The 24,856-nt window shown below is 45.6% G+C and overlaps 2 protein-coding genes across 2 annotated transcripts; one reads left to right on the forward strand and one right to left on the reverse strand.

Moving 5' to 3' along the window:
- The first annotated feature begins 2,987 nt into the window (after positions 1-2,987).
- On the forward strand, positions 2,988-14,749 carry ZNF174 (zinc finger protein 174). Its single transcript, XM_042780793.1, has 3 exons — positions 2,988-3,395; positions 4,331-4,558; positions 14,585-14,749. The coding sequence occupies exons 1-3, from the start codon at positions 2,988-2,990 to the stop codon at positions 14,747-14,749; spliced, it is 801 nt and encodes a 266-aa protein (XP_042636727.1).
- Positions 14,746-23,633, reverse strand: ZNF597 (zinc finger protein 597). Its single transcript, XM_042780794.1, is given in 6 exon segments — positions 14,746-14,783; positions 18,471-18,508; positions 18,510-19,341; positions 21,028-21,154; positions 23,263-23,350; positions 23,551-23,633. Coding segments are annotated over 6 exon segments (1,206 nt in total).
- Between the last annotated feature and the right edge of the window lie 1,223 nt (positions 23,634-24,856).

Below are 24,856 nucleotides of genomic sequence, written 5' to 3' on the forward strand. Positions count from 1 at the left end.
AACTTAGCTGGGCAGCTGATAGTAGTCATTCCCTATAATGACTGGCAGTTGGAATTCAGACCTTGGCAGTTATAACTGGTAGATTGGGCTGGAGCACTGCTGGTGGAAGTCAAGTTCCTGAGGGAAAAGAAATCACCCAAACTTCCCTGAGGGTATACCTACGAATCTCCTGGGAAGATTCGCTCCTCCTCTTGCTCCGGTTTTGTTTCTTGGATCATCCTCATCTCACCCCTGGATTTGGGACAATAGCCGCCGTCTGATCTACTGATCGAGGTTCATCAAACCCCAAGAGTTGGGAGGAGTCGCCAGCCTGCCAGCCTCCACCACTACTACTACTACTACGTGAAACGAACCCTTGGGTGTCTGTGAGTTCTATGAGGCATTATGGCGAAATTCAGAACCCTAAGACTGGGGAAATTACTGGGAGGAGGAGGAGGGATTAGTGTCTGAAATGATGGCGTGGTATGGTAGTTTGGACATTTGGGACATCCTTGACCTCCGCCTCATGGGGACTAGCCTCATGCTGATCTTTCTAAGAGAAATTGTTCAAGCACAAGACTTCGTGTCCTGTACTCTGGACTTGTTATCAGGAAGGGCCGTCCCTGGAGCAGGTCATCATGCTTGGTGAAGTTCACAGTCAGTGGAAAAGAGGAAGACCATGAACGAGATGGAGTTGACACGTGGCTGCAACAGTGGGCTGGAACACAGCCATGACTGTGGGGATGGCGCAGGGCCGGGCAGCGTTTTATTCTGTTGTACGTGGGGTGGCCAACAGTCGAACCGACTCAATGGCACCTAATAGCAAACAACGCACGCAGTGCAAGCGCTGGGTACTGTGAGGAGGTGGGGTGAAAAAACCCTTGAAGGTTCCCCACTTCAGAAGGGGGATGAGATGAGCAGAATCAAGGGGAACAGTGAGTTTGGGGCCCACTTCAGGGTGAGGGGACCTGGCCTGCGCCGGTTCGGGGAGCGGAGTGAGCGGCTGTCGCGTGGGAAAGTGACTGCGGAGAGTACAAAGGTGCGCGATGACGGTGGTTCTTCACCTGGCGCGGTCCTCAGCAAGGAAAGGCTGCCCGTCCCAACGAGACACCCCCTAGGACCTAACCCAGCCTCCACTGAGAAGTCCCAGCGGCGAGGGGATTCCAGACCTGGGTAAGGCCCAACCTCCAGCCCTCCCGGCCGCGGGGACTGGAGGACTCACCCGACTGGGACACTCCCTAAACTCCTCGACTGCTGGCCGGAAGTCGGCGGCGCAAGCCCGAGCCCTAGTCAGCCCACCACGCACGCGCGCAAGCCACCCCGCTGGACAACAACTCCCGGGATGCAATGCGAGGACTGGTTGTCATCCCGCTCCCCGCTGGCATCAACAGACCCAGAAGCCAATAGACGAAGGAGGCCGCCCAAAGGGGCCTTCGATAAGCCAATCTCTCTGGAGAAGAGGCGGGCCCTACCAAGGGGCAGTTCCCAGGCTGCCCGTGGGAGTCTCAGTGACAAACGGGCTTGCCCCGCCCCCCGCACTGGCTCTTGGTTTCCGGGTGCCTGTTCCCCTGAGAGGTGAGTCGGCTTCAGGTGGGCGCGGGGTGTTGCGGTGTCGCAGGCGTCATCCCGAACTTAATCCCGGTGACGAAGTTGAGCTGCGCGCCAGGTTGTCATAGCTACGCCAGGTCCGAGGCCAGCTGGGGCTCGGAGCCCGAGCGGGGCGCCCTTGGGGGCCGGAGCTGCTGGGCCTGCGGAGCTTCGGGAGCCAGCAGCCGCTGCGCCTCCTGCATCCTTGCCAGTGAGCCAGGAACCTTATCGATGATCTCAGCCCCCGGCTTGCGTTGTTCCCGTGTTTCGTTTGACCTGTTAGCGCTCAGCGAGATGCTGGAAGGGGTTTAAGCCAGGATGCTGGAGATTAGGCGCAAGATATGTGTGTAGCGAATTGAACTTTTAGGAGGGATTGTCTGTCAGCCCGGAGATCACATTGTTCATTTCGTGTGAGAACTTTCGTACTTATTGCTGAAATAAAAGCAGCTTTTTTGTCCCTTGGCTTCCTTTCAGGACGTGTGGCTTTTCTCCTCTGAAAGACAGTGAAAGGATCTGGTGGAAAGACAAGCTCTTCTGACTTTCAAGCCCTGTGCTGTCCTCAGGAGTCTGGGGTAAACGCTGTGACAGCCTGCCCTCCCACAGGGCGCTCTCTGCCACCTCAAAGGAGCATCTTTTCTAGGTGTTGGGTTAGAGTTCAGAAAGGCTTCTTTGTAGTCATGATCTGGGATGTCTGAGTTGCTTCCAAGAAGAAAGAAGTCTCTTTGAGCTCCCCATTAAAGAGTCCCCCAGAATCTAGCTGCTTGGCATAGGAGAGGCTTCTATCCAGGGCACAAGCCAAACCGTTTTGTATTGTGCTAACAGAGCTGAAAAATAGGTATTCCAAGGGAGCTCACTTGTTGTTGTTGTTATATGCTGTGGAGTCGGACCTGACTCATAGTGACCCCTCCTTGGGTTTCTGAGGCAGTATCACTACGGAAGTAGATTGCCCCACCTTCCTTCCGAGGAGTGGTTGGTGGGTTTGAACCGCCAGCCTTCTGGTTAGCAGTCAAGTACCTTAGACACTATGCTACCGGAGCTCCTTAGTAATGGGTTAATCTGCACTAACTCCAGGGAGATGAAGAGAAGGGGAGGCCAAACTGCAGCTCTTCCCCAAAAGCATGTTTTTTTACAAGCTGCCCTTATCCTTGAAAGATAAGTCAAGCCATTTTTGCAAAGTGTTTACACAGGCTATTTCCAGGAGGGGATGTCTATAGAGTAACTGAAGTGTGATTTATAGTTACTGATGCATGACTAATAGTTTTACCTTTTCCCTCAACTTCTATATAAAAGCCCTTCTCATTTTCTGTACTTCAGAGCGATTTGTAATTTTACAAATGGTTGCCCAACTGCAGTCGTCCTATCCGTTAACCTTTTTGTTTTGATTTTAACAGAGGCTCCCCTTTTACTCTTTGACACCCCAAATGGCGGCGAAGATGGAGATAACGTTGAGCTTGCAGCCCCCGTCTCCAGATTCCCCTAAACAAGAGAGACACATAATAGCGAAGCTGGAAGAGAGACGGGAGCCCGCGCTGCCCAATCACTGCCCCGATCCTGAGCTGTCCCGCCAGCGCTTCCGACAGCTCTGTTACCAAGAGGTATCTGGCCCCAAGGAGGCGCTCTGCCGCCTCGGACAGCTGTGCCGGGAATGGCTGCAGCCTGAGCTGCACTCCAAGGAACACATGCTGGAGCTCCTGGTGCTGGAGCAGTTCCTGAATATGCTGCCCCCGGAGATCCGGGTCTGGGTGAGGAAGAGGTGTCCGGCAAACAGCAAGGAGATGGTAGACCTGGTGGAGGAGTTTCACAGAGCCTCCAAGAGACCAAAGCAGTGGGTAAGGAAGGTCCCCTCTCCTGAGGCCCTGGCGCCTCTCGTTCATCTGCATGGTGTTTGGTCCCGGCTTTCCCCCTTACTCTCGGTGACACGCAGTCTAGCAATGGACTGAATGGCTTCTGAAGTTACTCCGTCTCTGTCTAGGAATCCCCACCAAGTTGTGTCAGCAACTTTTCAGCAAAAGAAGTTGCTGGCATTGCAGTGAGGAAGCGTCATCAAGGTTCTTGTGGTGCCTTGAAGGGCCTCATGTCTCCAGAAGAAGTTTTGAAGTTGTTGAATCTCCACCGCCAGCTCTGTCCCCACTTCCTCTTGAAGTTTTCCCAGAGTCAGAGTTCTTAGCCTTTGGAGCAGGAAGATGCAGCTTAACTGGCCAGCGTCACTATCCCATCTCACTCGCACCCCGAGTCAGACCCAAGTCAGGGCCTAGGCAGGAAGTAAACAGCCATGTGCTTTGGAAAATGGGAGTGTTAGGCAATCGGGGTGGGGCAGTCTTCTTTAAGTCCTGCCACTTCTGGGGGTCTCCTTGTCAGGACAGCCTTTGGCAGAACAGTTTATTAGATAAATGGTTTGTAATGGCCCCTCCTGAGACTGGTCTCCATTCCTACAGTCCAATGTGCCAGTGTCATAAGCGGCCCTGATCCTTTGGTTCTAGCTTTCCTCTGATGCCTGTAACTCCACACAGAAAGGCCCAAGTTTTAGGGGCAGCCACTCAGGAAACACTGTATTTTGCTGACTTGTAGCAGCCACAGTCTTGTCATTCTGCATGTCCTTCATTTTGCTGCTTTGGAAGGTTTCAGTGGCTCTGTGAAAGTTGACCTCCGGGCTGGCATTGGGAATTCCTGAGGTAACAGGGTCATTGAGCCGCAGGGAGAGGTAGAGCTGCCGTCAGTCAGTCCTTGGCCAGAGTGTTCACGGACATCATGGGTTTGTTCCTAGGTGGCTGTCTGCATGCAGGGGCAGAAGGTGCTCTTGGAGAAAACCGGAGTTCAGCTTGGGGAACAGGAACTGCCAGACTTTCTGGACGAGTCTTCCGAGGCAGGACCTCAGGACCAGTTGAGCCACCACGAGGAGAAATCCCAGCTCTTCCAGGACTCAAGCCTCAAATTGGCCGGGACAGGTAAACGTTCTGCACCTGTCCCCTCCTCATCAGCACCCTTCAGATCCGTAAAACCATCGCATGGTCTTGAAAGACATGGTCCGGGGTGTGGATGTGTTTTAATGTTGTGTGTAATCATGGATCTTTATTTTCAAAAAAATCTCACCAATTAGAATGGTGGTGAGACTATAAGTAAGAAGTATGTGTCCATCATTTTCTATTAACCGATATTTTGACAGTCAGGTGCACAAGAGGGTTAGTCTACTCTTCTGTTCCTTTCAAAGCTTTCTGTAGTGAAGAGAGATCCAAACAAGAACACTATGACTTCTGATGAACTTCTCTCCAAGCCGTGGCTAAGTTTCATCAGTTTAAACAGCCTAGTGCCTAAGGCACTTGACTGCTAACCAGAAGGCTGGCAGTTCAAACCCACCAGCTACTCCTTGGAAGGAAGGTTGGGAAATCTACTTATGTAGTGATACGGCCTTGGAAAACCAAAGAGGGGTCACTATGAGTCAGATCCAACTTGACGGCAGTGAGTTTGGTTTTTTGGTTGATTGGGTGGAAGGGTGGCGTAGTGCCTAAAGCATCTGACTGCTAAACAGAAGGCTGGCAGTTCAAACCTAGCAGCCACTCCTCAGAAGGATGGTTGGGCAATCTACTTGTGTAGTGATACTGCCTCGGAAACCCAAGGAGAGGTCGCTACGAGTCAGATCCAGCTCAACAGCAGTGAGTTTGGTCTTTTTTGGTTTTGGTCAGTAAAGTGGAAACGAGGTTTATAAGAAGAACAGAGCCTTGTTTCCTTATAACATACCGTGATCAGTGAAACATTTTGATTTTTCTTGTTTTTTCCAGTCTGTTTATTGTGACATGGGTGAAGGTTTACAGAACAAATCAGTCTCCATTCAGAAGCTCAGACACATTTTGTTTCATGTCATTGACTGTAACCCTCACAGCGCAGCATCACTCAGCCCACTGCCTCCCTGCTTCCCGTTTACAGGCCTCCTCCTTTCCTAACCTTTCCTGCCTCCTGAACTTTGTCCTTGGGCAAATGCTGCCCTTTTGGCCTTGAAGGTTGATTGTTCTAAGGAGTGCATACTTCCCTGGTGTTATGGTTCACCTTACAGACTTGTCTGTTGTTTGGCTGAAAATGGAGCCGTGGGGGTGAGTTCAGTTCCAGGCCTTATGGCTACCTAGGGGGGTGGTGTCATAGTTTTGGGAATTCCCCCACTCTTTAGCCAACCCCTAAGCTTGGTCTGTTTTGTGATTTTGAGTTCTGTTCTATATTTTTCTCCCACTTTGTGCCTTCTAATGTAGTCACTTTCAGAGCAGTTGGTAGTGGTAGCTGGGCACCATCTAATGCTGCTGAGCTAGAGTCATGGCAGCTGAGCTTCCTGTGGTCCTTAGTTCTCTGGACACATTGTTTCCCTGCATCTTTGATTCTCTTCACTCTTTTTTTGCTCTCAGCAGGAAGAGACTAATAGTTGTCCCTTAGATGACAGCTCATAAGCTTTTTAAGACCCCAGCCACTGCTCACCACCAAAGTAGGGTGTAGAACGTTTTCTTTGTGGATTGTGTTGTGCCAGTTAACCTTGATGTCCCCCAAATTGGTTTGATTATTCTTCGAATTCAGAAAAAGGACAAGGCCTGGGGCATCAGTTAAAAAACCATTAGGATTCTAGGTGAGGTCCTTGTCCCATCAACTGTGGCCTTCATGGTCCTGAAGAAAGCATACCATCCACACTCCTGCGTCAGCAGAAGCAGCTGGGCGTGTGTCCATGTCCAGGTCCATGACCTTTCGGTTGATCCCCAAGAGGGTGGATTACCTTATTCCTCATCCCTGAGATGTCCCAGACCTGTATGCAGGGGCAGAAGGTGCTCTTGGAGAACACCGGAGTCGAGCTTGGAGAACATTGTGCAGTGTGCAAGCCAGTCCCACTAGTCACTTGAGGCAGTTTAAATTTTTTGTATTGAGATGTAATTCACATCCTATACAATTTGCCCTTTGAAAGTACATAATTTATTAAGTTTCTGTATATTCACAAAGTTGTGCAACCATCACTGCTGTCTAATTCCAGAATGTTTTTATCACCCCCTACAGGACTTGTAAGGAGCTCTGGTGGCATAGTGCCTGTTTTGGTTACTTAGTGCTGCTCCAACAAGAATATACCACCAATGGGATGGCTTGAACAAACAGGAGTTTATTCTCTTACAGTTTGGAGGCTTTAAGTCTGAGTTCAAAGTGCCAGCCCCAGTGCCAGGCTCTAGGGGCTGGGTGAAAGCGCCTCGACCTTGGGCTTCAGCTCTGCCTCCTGCTCCCAGCCCACTGAAGCTAGAGGTTTTTCTTCACTCACACAGCCGCTGGCTGCTGAGGCTGACAAACCCAAGGTTGACAAATAAAAAGACACAGTCTCGATGTTACCAAACCACACATCAGGCCATTAATTCAACCCAAGGTTGACAGAGCATGGCAGGCTGCTGAACAACGACTCAGCTACAAGCAGGGTCCAAGCGTGCCATAAGCTAGAGACCGTTCCCCACCAAGACTTCTCCTTATACACAGGAAGCAGACCACATCCCTAAGGCAGCTACTCAGTTGCTCACAGTAGATTCCACCATGGAGCTGATTACAGGCTCATCATGGGGATACTACATCCAGCTGCCCAGCCACTCAACCATACCCAGCCAAGTTGATACACAAACTTAACCACCACAGTGCCAAAGGCATTTGACTGTAACTAGAAGGTTGGTGGTTCAAACCCACCAGCCAGTCTGCGGAAGACTGGACAATCTACTTCTGTAAAGATTTACTGTTTTGGAAACCCAAAGGGGGTTGCTGTGAGTTGGAATTGACTTGTTGGCAGTGAGTTTGGTTTGGTAAAGAGACTCCGTTGGCACGCACTCTCCATTCTTCCCTTCCCAAAGCCCCTGGCAACCTCCAGTTACTTTCCATGGATGTGTCTATTGTGAACATTTCAGGAAGTGGGTCATATAATGCATGATCCCTCATGGCTGGCTTCTTTTACTTAGCATAATATTTTCAGTATTTACTGGTTCTGTAGTCTGAATTAGTGCTTCAGCCCCTTCTGTCATCCCACCATATGAATGTACCATATTTTGTTTATCCATTCACCAGTTGGCGGACACTTGGCTTGTCTCCAGGTTGGGGCTATTATGAATAATGCTACTACAAACATTTGTGTGTAGGTTGTTTTAATTGCTGTGAAAATGTACATAACAAAATGTACACCATCTCGACCATTTCTGCATATACAACTCCACAACACTGATTACATCCTTCAAGTTGCACAACCATTCTCATTATCCTTTCCCAAATTATTTCACCATCATTAACATAACCTCGGGGACTCCTAAGCAAACACTCCTTCTTTCTCCCACCCACACACCTCTGGTAACTGCTAATAATCTTTGGTTTCTACATGGCTTTTTTCATAGTAGTGAGATCATACATTTGTCCCTGTGTAACTGACTTGTTTTGCTCAGCATGGTATTTTCAAGGTTTCTCCCACATTCTGGCATGCATCAGGACTTCGTTTCTTTTTAAAGCTGAGTGATACTCCCGTGTGTGTATACGTCACGTTTTATTTACCCATTCATCTGTTGACGGACACTTTGGTTGTTTCCACCTCCTGGCTGTCATAAAGGTACCACAGTGAACGCTGGTGTGCAGGTTCCTGTTTATATTCCTGCTTTCAGTTCTTCTGGGTGGATACCTAGGATTGTGGCTGCCGGCTCATATGGTGACTCTGCATTTAACTATTAGAGCAACTGCCAGGCTGTTTTCAAAGTGGCCATACCATTTTATCAGCAATGTATGAGGACTCCAGTTTCTCCACCTCACTTGTTATTGTCCATCATTTTTATTAGAGCCATTTTAGTGAATGTGAAGTTGTATCTAATTGTGGTTTTTAACAACAGCAATGACTAATGAAGAGCTCTGGTGGCACTGTGGTTAAAGTATTGGGCTGCTAACCAAATGGTCAGTGGTTTGAACCCACCAGCCACTCCTTGAGAAAAAGATGAGTCAATCTGCTTCCTTAAAATTTACAGCCTTGGAGACTCTATGAGGCAGTTCTGCTCTGACCTATAGGGTTGCTATGAGGATGAGTGGGAATTGACTTGGTGGCAGTGGTTTTGGTTTTAATGACTAATGATGCTGAATCCTTTTCACGTGCTTATTGGCCATTTGTATATCTATTTTGGAGAAATGTCTACTAAAGTCCTTTGCCCATTTTCAAATTGAGTTGCTTGCGCTTTTGTTGTTGAGTTTAAGAGATTTTTTATATATTATGCCTACTAGACCCTTATCGGATACATAATTTTCAAATATTTTCTCCCATTCTGAAGGCTCTCTTTTTACTTTGTCAGTAATGTCCTTGGATACACAGTAGTTTTAATTTTGATGGAGTCCAGTTTATCTATTGTTTTCTTTAATTGCTTGTGGTCTTAGTATCATATAGATTTTTAATTGCCTAATCCAGTGTCAGGAAGATTTACACTTAAGATTTCTTTTCAAAGTTTCATAGTTTTAGCTATTACATTTGGCACGGTTTAGGGCTTGACTGCTAGTCACAAGGTTAGCAGTTTGAACCTACCTAGCGGCACCTTGGAGGACAGGCCTGGGGATGTACTTTTGAAAGGTCACAGCCTTGAAAACCCATGGAACAGCTCTGCTCTGATAAATGTGATGTTTCCATGAGTCAGAACCAACCTGACAGCAACTAAGAGTAACACCAACTCTTACAATTAGGTCTTTATTCCATTTTGAGTTCATTCTTTTTTATATGGTGGGAGGTAGGGGTAGAAAGTAATTCTTTTGCATGTGACTATTCAGTTGTGCCTATTGAATCTTCTTGGCACCCTTGTCAAAAATTCATTGACCATGAATGTATGGGTTGGCTGTTTAAATTTAAGTTAATTAAAATCAAATAAAATTTAAAATTTAGATCTTCACTTACACTAGCCATATTTTATATACACCATAATCACATTTAGGAGCTCTGGTAGTATAGTGCCTAAGGCATTTGACTACTAACCAGAAGGCTGGCAGTTCAAATCCACCAGCCATTCCTTGGAAGGAAGATCGGGCAATCTACTTCCATAGTGATACCTCCTTGGAAACCCAAGGAGGGGTCGCTATGAGTTGGATCTAACTTGACAGCGGTGAGTTTGGTTTGGTTTTGGTATAATCACATATGGCTAACAGCTGCTGTATTGAACAGCACACACACACACGCACACACACACATTCTCTACACTGCAGGAAGCCCTTCTGGACGGTGCTACTCCAGGTGCTGACCCTCAATCCTGGAAGTCAAAAGCTGGGGAATTTCTATAATTAGGATATATGTCTAGCCCATGTTCTGGTCTCCAAACACACGTTATTGTCAACTTTGTAATGAACAAGAACACTAATCACTACTCTGGACAAAAGACAGTTGTCAGTAAGTGTCTGTGTGTGTGATGAATATTTACTGAAATAGCTCAGGCAGGAAATTTCCAATTTTTAAATTTCAACTCCTCTTTCATTCATTAATTGCTACTCAGTTCTGATGTTTTTTTCTTTTCCATGTTACTCCTTTCCTAAACTTATCCTTAAAGGTAAGAGAAAAGGAAGAGTTGGGAAACTTGGTTTGTAACTTTACACCCTAGGACCTTGCTTCCTGTGTAGATTTCCAGGCCCCACTCCAAGAGATTCTGGGGGAGAGGTGGGGAACCTGCTTGTTTAACAAGTATCCCAGTAAAGGACCACATTTTGTGAAACCTTGCAATGTATTTCATAAATTTTCTGTTGAGGTTCTTCCTTCAAAGCCCAGAAAATAGAACATACTCTTTCTAATTATAGAGGCCACCAGAATGAGAAGTGACAACAAGGAAAATCCACAACAGGAAGGGATTAAAGGAGCAAAGCCTTGTGCAGTCTCAGCTGAGAGATCCAAAGGGAATTGTCTACAGAGTCCTGAATCTAGAGTGGTGAATATAAGTGAACCCCGGTTGTCACCAAGACAGGTCAGCCCTTCAAATGCTCAAAAGCCATTCACTCACCACCAGAGACATTGCAGGCAACTGGAATACGTTAGCAACCCCCTAAAAAGCCATCTGCTGAGAGAAGTTAAGAAGAGCAATCATTTAGAACATCTTGGGCACCGGAAGAAATCTTTCAAATGTGATCACTGTGGGAAAAGCTTCTCATTTAACTCAGAGTTGGAAAGACACAAGCGAGTCCACACAGGGGAGAGACCCTACACGTGTGAAGTGTGTGGAAACCGCTTTGGGCGGCAGTCAACACTACAGCTACATCAGAGGATCCACACAGGAGAGAAGCCATTCCATTGTGATCTGTGTGGGAAAAGCTTTCGCCAGAAATCAAACCTTCACAAGCATCAAAGACTCCATCATGGAGTATAAGAGGAAAGCTTTATTCTTTACATTCATAAAGAAGTATTTATACTTCTCCTTCCTGTTATTTGCATGTAAATCACAAAGACTATGTGACTTACAAGAAAAGGAAGAGGTCCCTGAGGAAGTGATGGTGGATATTTGGTTGGTCTGTGGAGTTCCAGAAGAGGCTGACCAGGGACTTGCCCATTTATGTCATGGGTGAAGAGATGGTGGGTCTGGGTGTTGGGTCAAGGAGAACTGCAGTCACTGTTGGAGGACAGGGAGTAAATACTGAAGGACAGAAAAGATGATCCTGCCTCCTTATTATGAAATGTTCTCCCTATTGCTTTATCCTATAAAACAGGTTAAAAGATAAATTCCACATATAGTCATGTATTTACTGTCACACCAGACAATCTGTATCATGCTCATACTTCCTTAATAAAGATGAGTGATCCACCAGCATTTCAAGGTAAAAGTTAATTGGAATTTAAATCCCCTGATATTCCATCTGTAATTCCTGGCCCCTCATAACAAAGGATTGCATTAATTGAGAGGGTGTTACGTTTGTGTATCCAAATAACTAAAAGGAACATTTACCAAAAAAAAAAAAAGTTTTTTTAATGTGCCTGTGTATATATATGCATATATATACTGCCTTGGAAACCCAAGGAGGAGTCACTATGAGTTGGGTCTGACTGGATGACACATCACAACAACAACAACAACATACACACATATATATATTCACATATACATAGATAGATAGATGGGAACTCTGGTGGCATAGTGCCTAAGGCATTTGCCCACTAACCAGAAGGCTGGTGGTTCAAATTCACCAGCCACTCCTTGGAAGGAAGGTTGGGCAATCTACTTCTGTAAAGATGTAGAGATACCACCTCGTAAGCCCAAGGAGGTGTAGCTATGAGTCGGAGCTGACAGCACTGTGTGTGTGTGTGTGTGTGTGTACATATATGATCCTTTTTATATCGAAGCATCTTTGATTTAGAGAAGGTCCACACAGCAACCCTAGTCAAGAGACAGAGAAATGGTCTTGAGAGGTGAGAACCCTACCATACACTCTAAACGGCTGTTAAGGATAGGGACTTTGTTTTTCCATCATTATAGCTTTAGTAATTTACCCCATGCCCAGCCAAGAGAAGGTGTTCAGTAATCGAGTACACTGATTTCCCCACCATGCCCATTTCTGCCTGAATTAAAAGGGCTTGTTGGATGCAGTAGCCCAAAACCTCTGCCTTTTGGGCAGAGCTTTCCTGAAAGCCCAGTGGCCTTCCTCATAGTTTTTGGTGGCCCTTTAGGGCCTAACCCAAGGTCCTCTTCCTAAGTACTATGTTAGAAAATTCATGTCTGTCTAAAGAAGATCTCTTCCCAAAAGTAAAGAATGTAAATTCCCATTTTTCTTATTAAAACGAGTTGGAGACAGGAACTTCCTGAAAGTAAGAGTTTTGATTCCACAGTGTGTTTTGAATTCTTGAGAATAAAGACTCTTTTTGAGTGTCCTGATTACAAATCAGTGTGCTTGTTGAATCTTAGTGTACTTGGGTAGGTCTTCAGCTGTGGCCCCGGAATAAATGTGGAAAAATCACCACTCCAAACATCATTTGTTTCCAAAAGGTTTTCAAGTGTGTGAAACTGTGTCCCCTCCCCCGACACAGGGTTAATTTTGGCAGATAGAACACTCAACTCCTGGTGATTGGGTCAGTAAGGAACTAGGCCCAAGGACAGTCAGCCACATTTGCAGGTCTACACTCAGTTCTTCAGATACATGGGTCCCCCCATTCCCCTTGCCCACATGGGGTTCCACTGAAGAGCCTCAGCACGGATTGCTGACCTGGTTTGCAGTTGACTACCACACGCAGCACCCCAATATAAGAACTCTTTCTCCTTCGTGTGCAGTCCTCACCAATGGGTATTCTGTGATCTTTTCTGGACCTTCCCAGTACTTACCCTTGTGGGGGTGGGATGATTACTGCTTAGATTATTTGGCCCCTGGGGTGCCTTTGGGTTGATGAGGCGGAGATAGGATACATCAGGTAGGTGGAGAATGTGCACTGCACAGATTTCTCTGAAGAGCATTTTCAATCTGTAATGGATAAGGACTTTGTAAATCTATCCCTTCACACCATTATTGTGACCAACAAAATTAACAATAACTCCCCAATTCCATTCTGTAGACAGTGTTGAAAAACTTCCCCATTGTTTCTAAAACAAAAATGCTGTTTTATTGAGGTGTATTTCGTATATAAAACTCATCTATTTAAAATGCACAGTTTAGTGGTGGCAGTATATCCATAGAGTTGTGTAACCATAACAATCTACGTTTAGAACATTTTCTACAACCCAAAAAGAAACCCCATGATCCTGAGCAGTCACTTTCTATACCTATCTCAACACCTCTCTTTTTTCACTCAATATAATGTTTTCAAAGTCTATTCACGTTGTAGCCTGTATATACTTTATTCTTTGTATTGCCAAGTAACATCCTCTTGTATGGATATACAACATTTTGTTTATCCATTCATCAGCTAATGGGCATTTTGGGTAGTTTCCATATTTTTGGCTATTATAAATGATGCTTCTGTAAACTTTGGTGTACATTTTTGTGCAGACATATTTCCCTTGGGGTTTTATCTAGAGATGGAAATGCTTGGTCAGCTTTTTGAGACACTACCAGACTTTTCCAAAATGGTTGCACCATTTTATATTTCTACCCGCAGGACATGAGGGGTTCCGATTTCTCCACATCCTTACCAACACTTACTATTTTGCCATCTTTTGATAGTGGTATCTCATTGCTGTTTTGACTTGCATTTCCTGAGACTGGAGTAGGGGAGGGGATGGATAGGATTCTATTCCAAAGCAACTTTTCACCCTAGGGTAAGTCACAGAGATGAACTAGAGGCACCCGCGAAAGTCAGTCTTGGGTCTGCTCCTGTTTCATTTTGATTGTACATGCTGTCCATAGCCTGTCCCCAAACCCCGACAAATACTCTCCCACGGACTCAGCTCTTTGAAGCTGTGAGTTTGTTTTGTCCTTGCCAGAGGTGGATTCTATGGAAGGAAACAATGCCTAAACCAGGACACGTGTCTGTCACATTATTGATTTATTTGATAAAACTTAAAAGAGTGTCAAGTGTGGCTGCAGGAGAGAGCAAGAGCCAGAGAAAAAGGGCACTGCAGTTGAAGATGGTGAAGTAGAGTCAGGAGGTAAAGCTTAAGATTTTGGACGTCAAAAACGTCTGTTTATAGCACTTACGGGGATGTGGCGCCACATAGTGGAAGAAATCCAATTAAGGGTTAAAAGCGTGAGGTCAGGTTTAGGTGGATCTCCAGATGAATGGAGGGACCTGGAGCGGGAAAGCATGCAATTAACTGAGCCCAGGATTCAATCTGAAAAACCAGAACAAGCGAGAATTCGGCTGCAGAGCACATTGAAAGCACTGGTCTTGGGTCTGGAGAACTTACTCCACCCAGGGCGCAGTGAGACGCATAAAGCATCCGTGTCTACTGGAGACATACTCGCAGGGTGGTGGCCAGAGCCTGGAACCTCCAGACCCATATCAGGGCTGGTCCCACGCCGTCGCACGCAAGATACCCTTCCGCTAAGTGCGCAGGGCAAGTCCTAAAGACTCTTAGCCACCGGCACACGGTCCTGCCCCCACCATCCCCACCAGTTTCTGCGGAGACCGCACAGCGATAGGAGGCGTGAGCCGCGCCGAACCGTCCCTCGGGAAACGGACGGCCCCATAGCCCGCCGTCCCAAAGCACAACCAACACCTTCCGAAGAAGCCGGAAATGAGCTCGCGACTTCCGGTTTCCAGCTGAGCGGGCCTCTCTAAGGCCTCACCTCGTTGGTATTTCCGCCCGCGGGCCCTGCAAAATGGCGAAGGTGTGGGCTCAAGGGCTGTCTGAGGCTGCGCAAAGCTGCCTGGGAGCCCCTGCCTCCCCACTCCCAGCTGCCAGCAGCGAGCCACGCGCGGCAGCTGATGCTCCGTGCAGCGGCTGTGGGGCAAAGACAGGGAGGGACATCGATGTCTGGTGTTGTCCTCCTAGAGTAACGCCCGATTTTTTTTCCTAATCCCCAGGGAACAAGTGACCTTAAAAAACAAACACGGAGATAGCTCGGGGTGGAGAGCATACTACAGGGAGGAAGCTGGAAAAGAGCTGTTGCATTGTGGGGACTGCAGTAAATGTCATGAAACAAAATGTGTATGAACTGCTGTATGGAAAATGAATCTGCTCTGTCAACTTTCACCCAAATCACAAAACTAGAAAAAAAAAACACTCTCTTCAAGTCTACACCCACTCATAGCGATCTTACAGGACAGAGTAGAACTGCCCCAGAGGATTTCCAAATCTGTAAACTTTAGAGAAGCCTTATCTTCCTCCCAGAACAGCTGGGGGTTTCCAACCGCCCATCTTTTAGTTAACAGCCAACTGCCTTACTACTGCGCCACTAGAGCTCCTACTCCATTAAATGGCCCGCCATTCATTCACCCTCTTCTCCAAACCATAATCTGCCAATCTTAAAAGTTCCTGTTGAATATACTTAAAACCACTGATATGTAAAAAAGGAAAATTCACCTCTTCACCATTCATTCATTCATTCATTATTTATTCAATCGATCAATCAATCAATCAATCTAAAATTTCACATTATGGAGACATAATCACGGCCCACAAGGCTGAGAATGTACCCAAACCAGTAAAATTGAAACACTGAACAAAAGAAGTACAAATTCAACAAACATGGTTTTGAGGTATCCAAAGCAGCTAGAAAGTGCAGCATAGTCTCAGGTTTACAAAAATGTCTACTTATATCTTATCACCCTCCTCCCTTGACTCTTAATAGGAGGGATGTCACTACAATTTGTAGTGAGAAGCAGGCAGAAACTGGGGTGACAGTCATCTGGGTAACAGACCAACAGTTCTCCTGGTCTACAAACTACAAGATGCCTGTGCACACTTTCAAAGATAATCACTGTTGACTTGCTAAACAGTCAAAGCAAAAATACTTTGCTACTGAAATCCCACAGGGATAACATGTTTAATGAACAATTCAGAACAGTCTTCATTCATAGGAACTATGACCTGTTACACCTCCCCTTTGTACAGGTATGACGCAAGCTGGCAGATTACTTTGCGTAAACTCTGCAGTTTCCAATTCTGTGACATTGCATGCCGCAGTCATCAGAACATCGTCCCTTCACAGCATGGAAGCCCCGGAGTCAAAAGCTCAAAATGGCATTTGATGTGAAATGTCATGTTTAGTTGTGACTTCCTGAATTCCTGAGTTGGTCATTTTCAACATCAGGGGAGATATGAACAGATTATTGCCTATAAAAACAAAGCTCTAAACAAAACTTGAGTGGAACCCCTTTGAGAGTAACAACTAAATTCCTTAATTATAAAAATTATAAGATGTAATCTGATGACATCTGAATTCTATTTGAATAATGCTGTTTCATCATGATGACTGTTTCACAGACCCTGACATTCCAGCATCACATTAAGGACTCATCGGATACACACTTTCATCACCGTTTCAACAACAGAAAGCAAGAAATTTGTCTGAATCAGTTTCTTTGGCACAAAGCTTTCACTTTAAATAGTGTGTTAAAGTCCAAGCTGCAAACTATAGTTAACCAACTTGTTTAAAGCAATCAATCCTTGCATTTAGTTTTTCATCCTTGTATTAAATTTTATCCAGCATCTGTTAATAGCACCTAACTCAGTAGGTTAATAAATATATGATTAACAATCTTGTAGAAACTGTGTCCATCAAATGGCACTGTAAATAGAAGAGTGATAAAACCATCATCATAAAATTAACATGGCTCTCACTGGCTGACACAGCCTCGTCCTTCAACTCCCTGGGCTCAGAGCAGCTTGAATTACACCCAGCCAACGTGCTTAGGTGCAAGTGTACAAAAAGGCAACATCTGAAAATATTCCAACTTCACAGTATCTGATTTTGGGTTTTTTCCCATTTTTTTCTACACACCAATCATTAACAATGTTACACCAAAGAGCCATTGTGATTCCATCCACGTGTAAGATAAGCGTTTTTACAGAAATGCCATTTTTCTCATCTTGCTGAGTTTTTGCATAGCTCCCAAAATCTTGAGAAAGGGAATTTCAAAAAACAGAGAGGTGAACTGTAAAGAAAGCATCATCTGGAAATGTGAATGTCCGCTTTGAGGGATGGAATAGATTCACCGCATAAATTCTCAATTTCCCTATACGGCTTAGGGGCAAAGGATGACAAAAAGCTGCTGCTGGAGTCTATTCTGACCCACGGCGCCCCTAGAGGACAGAATGGAACTGCCCACAGGGTCTCCCAGGCTGTCAATCTTCACAGCAGCAAAGCCCAAACCACACCCACTGCGGTGCAGTCCATTCTGAGTTACAGCGCCCCTAGAGGACAGAGTAGAACATCCCCATAGGGTTTCCAAGGTTTAATCTTTACAGAAGCAGATTGCCACATCTTTTTCCAATGAAGTGGCTGGTGGGTTCAAACCACTGACCTTTTGGTTAGCAGCTGAGTGTGTAACCACTGCATCACCAGAGCACCTTTCACTCAACAATGGTTACCATTATTCAAAGCAAAACTCGTAATATGCTTCAGTAGAGATCTGGAGGCAAACCACCTTATGGGGGTCATTTTAGGGCAAAGCAGGCCCTTCTTCCCCTTCTAAGTACCTTTCACCTGATCCAAGCACCAGAAAAGGGCTGTCACAAGAATGGCAAAACACCTCCCAAACACCCGAATCACAACATGGTAAATTTCACGGACATTAACAGCCATCAAGACACTAATTCACCCATTTGGGAAATTTTTACAAGGAAATAAAAAAGAAAAAAAGCTTATGAAACTCTCCAGAAATGCACATATAAAACAGATATTACATTCACAGCTGTAGGAAAAAAAATATACAAAATTATTTACTTTCTTAGGTACAATATCTGCAGAATTGGCAAAATAAATAATTGTTCCCCTTTGTAATTTAAACACGTAAAAGAAGGAAAACAACAATAAGCTTCATTGTAATGAACACTGAATATAAAAAAAGTTCTTCCTTAGGATTATAAAAAGAGACTCTGAACTGTGACTGCATTAGAATTCTGCATTCACTCACTAGCTTTCTTCAGTCACAGAACAGAAATAAGAATTATGAAATATAAAAAATCCTGGCTAAATTGAGGTAGTGTTAACAATAAAATCACACAATACACAAGTGTAAAGTCTTAGCACACAAGGGCAACGGTTTCCCACTGAACAGACACTGAAAAGCACACGTTATGAAAACTGGTTATATTGACATAGTATTTTCCATATGGGCTTGTTATGATGAATGACATGCATATCCAACCTGAAGCATTTCCCACACCCAGCCCATCTCTTTAAAAGCTTCCTCTCCTGCATGGCTTTTCTGGTTGACACCAGCTCTGAATCCAAATTAAAATGCTGTGCATGTGTGTTGTGTTTAAGAGGCTTTTCCTCTGTATGAGCATTCTCATGGAAAATAAGGCTACAGAGATGATGAAAGGCTGCCTCGCGTTTGGGACATTTCAAGGGTTTAAATCTCAGGAACGACTACGTTTCCCCCATCATCTCTGTATTGTTCAGCCTCCTCTTCCTCCACTTCTTCCCCCTCCCTGGGGAGGGTAAGGTGAGGGCACTGCCCAAAGCTCTTCACACTCTCATTACATTGGTAGTGTGTTGCCAATGCATGGGTGTCCTCAAGGGAAGCAAGATTTGTTTTCTGACTAAAATACATATCACAGGCTTCTTCCGTAGTGTGGGTTCTCTGGTGCTGTTTCAATCCTGTGAGCCACATAAAACTTTTCCCACATATCCCACAGGTATGGAGTTTCTCTTTTAGGTGGACGTTCCTGTGCCGAGACAGATGCAAGTGTTGTCGGAAGCTGGTGCCGCACTCAGCACATTTATAAGGCTTTTCACCAGTATGGATTCTCCTGTGCGTCCTCAAGTTGGCTCTGTGATTGAAGATTTTCCCACAGTCACCACATCTAAACTTTTTTTCTTTTGAGTGAATCTTTGGCTGCAAAACGAGATATGAATCATCACTGAAGCTTTTTTGGTCGCCTTCAGGAGGCTTATGTACGTCTTTGGTTTCTTCCCAGGGAAATTCAAGAATTTCAGAAAGTCTTCTGACTCCTAGACATTGAGAAAGTTCGACTAATGGGGTATGGTTTTCAATGGTCACTAAAAGGCTTATGAATCTCTTCTTGCAAGTGGAAGTTCCACCCACTGTTTTCCCTTCAGGGCTTCCAACTTCATCTTCAGAGGATTTTTCTGGAGAATAGATAAGGGGCACAGCAATGGAGTACTTTTCTAGGGCAAGTTCTTCAAGTTCCACAGACTCCAGACTTAACTGCTGATTAATCTCAGTCTCACCTTCCTCTCCTGTTGGTAAAAAAAGAAAAAAAGCCATAGTCCACATCCTCCAGTGGTTCTGAGGAAACAACAAGCAAAGGCAGCTACACAGGGTACCAGGAAACCAAGGGTGAACTAACCTACAACCCAGATATTAATAACATACTAATTCAGGAGCCACTAGGCTCTTCTGTCCTCCCAAAGGACCCCGTTCTAAGTGACCCTGCACGGAGAGGGCGCAGAGAAGAATTATAACTCAGTCAGACTCCAACAGGATAGACACTAAGGAAAATCTTCCTGGCAGATACTGTCTGCAAGTGGTAGAGTCTTCCAGTTAGTCTAGTTAGGACTCAAGAATTTTTTAATCTTTTAAGCTATATCAAGTGACAGCTGAGTAGAAAAATATAACCCATAAACTAAGAGAAAAATCAGTCAATAGAAACAGATCCAGAAATGACACAAAAATAAAAGAACAACAACAAAAAAAAAAAAAAATTTACCATGGAGTTGATTCTGACTCACCGAGACCCTATATAGAGAACAGAGTAGAACTGGCCCATAGGGTTTTCTAAGGCAGCAAATCGTTATGGAAGCAGACTGCCGTATCTTTCTCCCACAGAGTGGCTGGTGGGTTTGAACCACTGTCCTTTTTGGTTAATTGCTGTGCCCTGAACATTAAAATTAGTAAAAAGGTATTAGAACACATATTATAAAAATACAATATGTTTAAGAAAGCAGAAAGAAAAATGAACATAATTAAAACAGAAATAGAGAATTTAAAATAGAAGTTATAGGATAGTTTAGATATTCCACCCTAGTTAGGGATAAAATATCCTCACACATTAGCATACTTTTGCATATAGTTTTTCTTAGGTGAGAAAAGCATAATACCACCTTAAGATTCAATCAATATTGCTCTGAGATGCTCTTTAAACCTTGAACCAAAACTATTCTAATATCACCTTTTAGCAAAGTGGCACACAAAATATATTACCCCTAAGAAAAGTGCTGTACTTAAAAAAAGGTCAATATTTACTCTAAAAGAAAAATGAGAAGGGACCAGACAAACTAGAACACTAGAAATGGAAAAACCAGAACTCAATTAAAAAGGATGTTGACACATTATGAAAAATGGACCTAATGTCACTGAACAATCTGTGTGGAAACTGTCAAATGAGAACCTAACTTGCTGTGTAAACTTTCACCAAAAACACAGTATTATTTACTGTGTCGTTGTTGTTATGTGCGTCGAGCCGAACCCGACTCATAGCGACCCCTCCTTGGGTTTCCAGGGCAGTTTCACTACAGAAGTAGGACTGCCCAACCTTCCACTCCTGGTTAGCAGACAAGTGCCTTAGCCACTATGCTACCAGAGCTCCCGTATTATTTACTACGCCCCAAAAAAAGATTAAATCAATTTCCAATTTTTAGCAAATGGCAGTAACCTATATTAATGAGGTTTCCCAAATAAAATTGTGAATGGACCATAACAAATATTCGGGAAGACTGCCAGGCTCTACTACGTCTAGACAGAATTGTTTTGTCAAGAATCATCTCATACTTTGAAACTTGCTGTCCCATGAAAGTTCTTATTACATACATCTAAATTATACAGGGATAGGCCCTACTTCCCCAAACCAACCCGCAGATAAGGTATAAATCCTAATCCTAGAGCTGACCAAAGTTCCAGAATGCAGGAAAAGATAACTGCCTTACCCAGTGAGGTCACAGGCTCACAATACTCCTTTGTGGCATCTCCGCTGAGCAACGGCTCGGCTGGGTACAGAGTCACACATTCCTCTTGAGAAAAATACACAGCCAGATCCTCAAACAGCACTGATCCCTGAAACAACACGACAGCCTCTCTTAGTACATGTGGCCTGAGGGCCAGGCCCCACTCCATATAGAAGGCCTGAGAAAAGCTAGAAATGTCAGATGTAAAGGAGAAAAGGGCTTGGGGTAAAAAGTTTCTGAGCACTGGAGATGGTGTACAAATGGGTCCTAAGGGATGGATGCTGGCAAAAAGAGAATGAAAATGGATGTAAAATGTGAAGGAGTGGTTAAAAAAAAAAAGAGAGAATAATCTCTGAATGGTAGAGAAGGGAGAGAAAAATTGAGAGAACAACTTCTTGGGAGGTGTGATAGTTTGAGCTGTGTGTCAACTTGGCTGGACCCCAGTTCTGTGTGGTTGTTCCCATGATGGGATCAAGATGACTGTGTTCTGAGTGGCCAATCTAACCAAGGGGAGTTTCCCTAGGGGTGTGGCCTGCTTCCAGGATATCCAGGGACATCCTGGGAAAAGAGACATTCTTGGAGGAATTGGGACCCTGGTGTGCTGACTACAACCTTCCGTGAGTGAGCAGCCCACCGCTCAGCCTGGAGATCTTGGATTCGTCTTTCGTTGGAGTCAACATCCAGTGTACTGCCCGCCAGCCTTGAACATCTCGGCCCCCTGCACTTGCCAAAGCTAAGGCTGTCGCCAGCCCGACGTTTCCTTCAGGGACTTTGGACTTGCCGGCTTCTATACGTTTGTTAGCCATTTTCCAAAGATAAATTTCTCTCTCTCTCTCTCTCTCTCTCTCTCTCTCTATATATATATATATATATGTACACTTTGCTGGTTTTTGTGTTTCTCTAGAGGACCCAATCTAACACAGGAGGTAAGAATGCTTAAAGGGAAAGAAAAGACTGAGCCCAAAGAAAACCAAACCTACTGGCATCGCGTGGATTCTGACTCCTAACAGCCCTACAGAACAGAGTAGAACTGCCCCATAGGGCTGCCAAGGCTGTAAATCTTAACCGAAGCAGACTGTCATCTTTCTCTCAAGGTGCAGCTGGTGGGTTCAACCCAGTGCACTCAAGCTCTTTAATCACTGTGTCACCAGGGCTCCTCAGACTGAGCAACCCAGGAAAAACAAGAAAGGGACAGGGCTTCCTGGCTTCCCTCAACATCCTGCCCTTTGCCGTTCCCTCTTTCTTCCCACAACACTCACTGCTAAGCCTCCCTTAGCATGTCATTGAGCCTACAAATCAACAGAAGTTCAATGTGCTTAAGAAACACCTGGGATATCTGGGTTTTGTTTTTGTTTTTTTTTAATTGTGATTTGGGTGAAGGTTTACAGAGCAAATTCATCTTCCATACAGCAGCTCACATACACTTTGTCTCATGACATTGACCACAGTTTCCCACAATGCAACAGCTCCCCTCCCACTTCCTGGCCATAGTTACCTCTCCCCTGTGTCCATCCCTCCATGCACTCCTGCCCCCTGAGCTGTCTCCCTGTGCATAAGCAGCCCTTCTTTCTCCCATGATTGTTCTCTCCAAGGAGTGTATCAACCTCAGGTAAATGTTCAACTCATATGCCTGTCTTTCGTTTGGCTGGAAGCCACAGGTGTGGGTTCAATTCCAGACCTGAAGGGCAGCTAGGGGCCATAGTCTCAGTGGTTCCACCAGGCTCTATCTGACCAGCAAACCTGGTCCTATCTGGGGTTTTTTGTTATTGTTTCTTTTTTAACTCAACAGGTGAAGCCCAAAACCTTGCAACTGTGAGAAGTGTTCCAGAAACTTTTTGACTCCTCCAAAGGGTCTTAATCCCATGTGGTCGTCTGAGAGATTCAGATAAACCACTTCTGCGTGCCTGGTCTAGAAGCAGAGACAGCTTCCATAGGTATGCTTGTTGTTGTTGTTGTGTGCCGTCGAGTCGGCCCAGACTCATAGCGACCCCTCCTTGGGTTTCCGAGGCAGTATCACTACGGAAGTAGATTGCCCAACCCTCCTTCCGAGGAGTGGCTGCTGGGTTTGAACCGCCAGCCTTCTGGTTAGCAGTCAAGTGCCTTAGGCACTATGCTACCAGAGCTCCTATAGGTATGCCTAGCCTTCCCCAAAGACGAGGAAGCAGGAACCAGAAAGAAGCCCCCAGAAGTTGGACGGGGGCAGGGACCTCGCCTCACCTGGGCCACGGTAGCAGAGAGCGTGGACGCCATCTGGAGGGTAGGGGGGTAGTAGTCTTCAAGTCGGGGTAGGGACTTCGGGACAAAGCTGGGAGGCGAGAGAACAGTCCTTAGACGAGCCAATCCGGCCCTAGAGCTCTCCACACGCCCCTACGCTCCCTGGCTGCCCCAAACCTCTTTAAGATCCGAACCAACGGCTCCTTTCCCCGGCCGCCCTCAGAAAAACGGAATCACCCGGCCAGCCGGCCCCCACTAACCGCTCCCGAACCTTAGAAAGCCTCGCCCTACCCGGGCACGAGCGCCAGAAAGCGACGCCCAACAGAGTTCAGAGAACTGGAGAAGCGCCCACCAAGAGCCTCCCAGACACCCATAGTGTCCCGTCCTGAAGCTGCCGGGTAAACCGCCGGAAGCTGCAAACCCCTCTGAAATATACCCAATCCTCCCCTGTGATTGGCCTGCGTGACCTCGCAGGAGGCAGTCCTTCTTCTTTGCTAACCAATCGAGCACCTTAATGGAGGACCAATAGTGCCCTGGGTTCTCTGGGAGTTGTAGTTTTTCCCTGAGTTTCTACAAGCATTTCCGGTTCCGCTAGCTGGGTCTCCCCGGTGAGCTCCATAGCTGCTGATCCCTCTGTAGTAGACCGTTAGGGTGACCACCCGAGGGGCGTAATGTTTCCGAGAGGAAAGAAATCCAGAATAGAGGAAGATTCTAGAACCTGAAAAAGAGTCTATGACGTAATGTGGGTTCTGTGGCAGTGCCCTGTTGTCCTGACACTTAGGTTGGACCGTGAAGAGAATGAGAAGCGCTGGTGGGGGCGGGGTGGACCCTGGCTTAGCCTTGGACTGGATCAGTGCACTGTGTCTTTGGTGGGTTGTCAGACCGTGGGGCATAAAGGAACGCTTCTCTGTTTTCACAGTTCATACCGCCATAGTTCTGTGTGCTAATCTCCGGCGCGAAATATTGTAGGGACCTTGTGCTCTGGTGGCCTGTGCCTAAGGCATTTGACTGCTAACCAGAAGGTTGGCGGTTCAAACCCACCAGTCACTCTCCAGAAGGAAGACTGAGTAGTTTGCTTCCATAAAGATTTACCACTTCGGAAACTCAAAAGGGGGTCACTATGAGTTGGGATCGCATGGATGGCAGTGAGGTTTCCTTTTTTTTTTTTTTTTTGGTTTTGTGCGTCCCAAGCGATCCATATGTGGCTCTGAGCCACAGCTGACCTCACGCAGGACTAGAGCCATCAATTTGCTTTGTGGGCATTTTAGTGCCTGTTCATCCCTCAGCGCACATATTTTCTGTTTGGTGCACAGTGTGGAGATTTGGAATTTGAAAATCGTGCTCCTAATAGCTATGCCATTGCCTGGCTGATCTTCGCCAATTGAAATCTTTGCTTTTTTTAGCTGCGAAGACCTCAGAAGGTCTCTCCTACCTTCCTCACTGGATATTTTCAGATTACAAGATAATGTAAGTGAAAGAAATTGTCACAAAGGTTATTATTTTTTTTTTTAAGGATGCCAGTACTTTAATAGAAAATTCTGAGTTACAAACTCAATATATGTTTTCTTATTCTAATGCTAGGCACGTGCCTGTACCT

Source organism: Orycteropus afer, unplaced genomic scaffold (assembly GCF_000298275.1).
Source record: "Orycteropus afer afer isolate SDZICR_OR568_19922 unplaced genomic scaffold, OryAfe1.0 scaffold00061, whole genome shotgun sequence".
Taxonomy (NCBI): domain Eukaryota; kingdom Metazoa; phylum Chordata; class Mammalia; order Tubulidentata; family Orycteropodidae; genus Orycteropus; species Orycteropus afer.

Coding starts and splice junctions, on each gene's coding strand:
- ZNF174 (XM_042780793.1), top strand. CDS start 2,988: ATGGCGGCGAAGATGGAGATAACGTTGAGCTTGCAGCCCCCGTCTCCA. Junction 3,396..4,330: donor CCAAGAGACCAAAGCAGTGG/GTAAGGAAGGTC, acceptor GTTTGTTCCTAG/GTGGCTGTCTGCATGCAGGG. Junction 4,559..14,584: donor CATCAGCACCCTTCAGATCC/GTAAAACCATCG, acceptor CATCCCCACCAG/TTTCTGCGGAGACCGCACAG.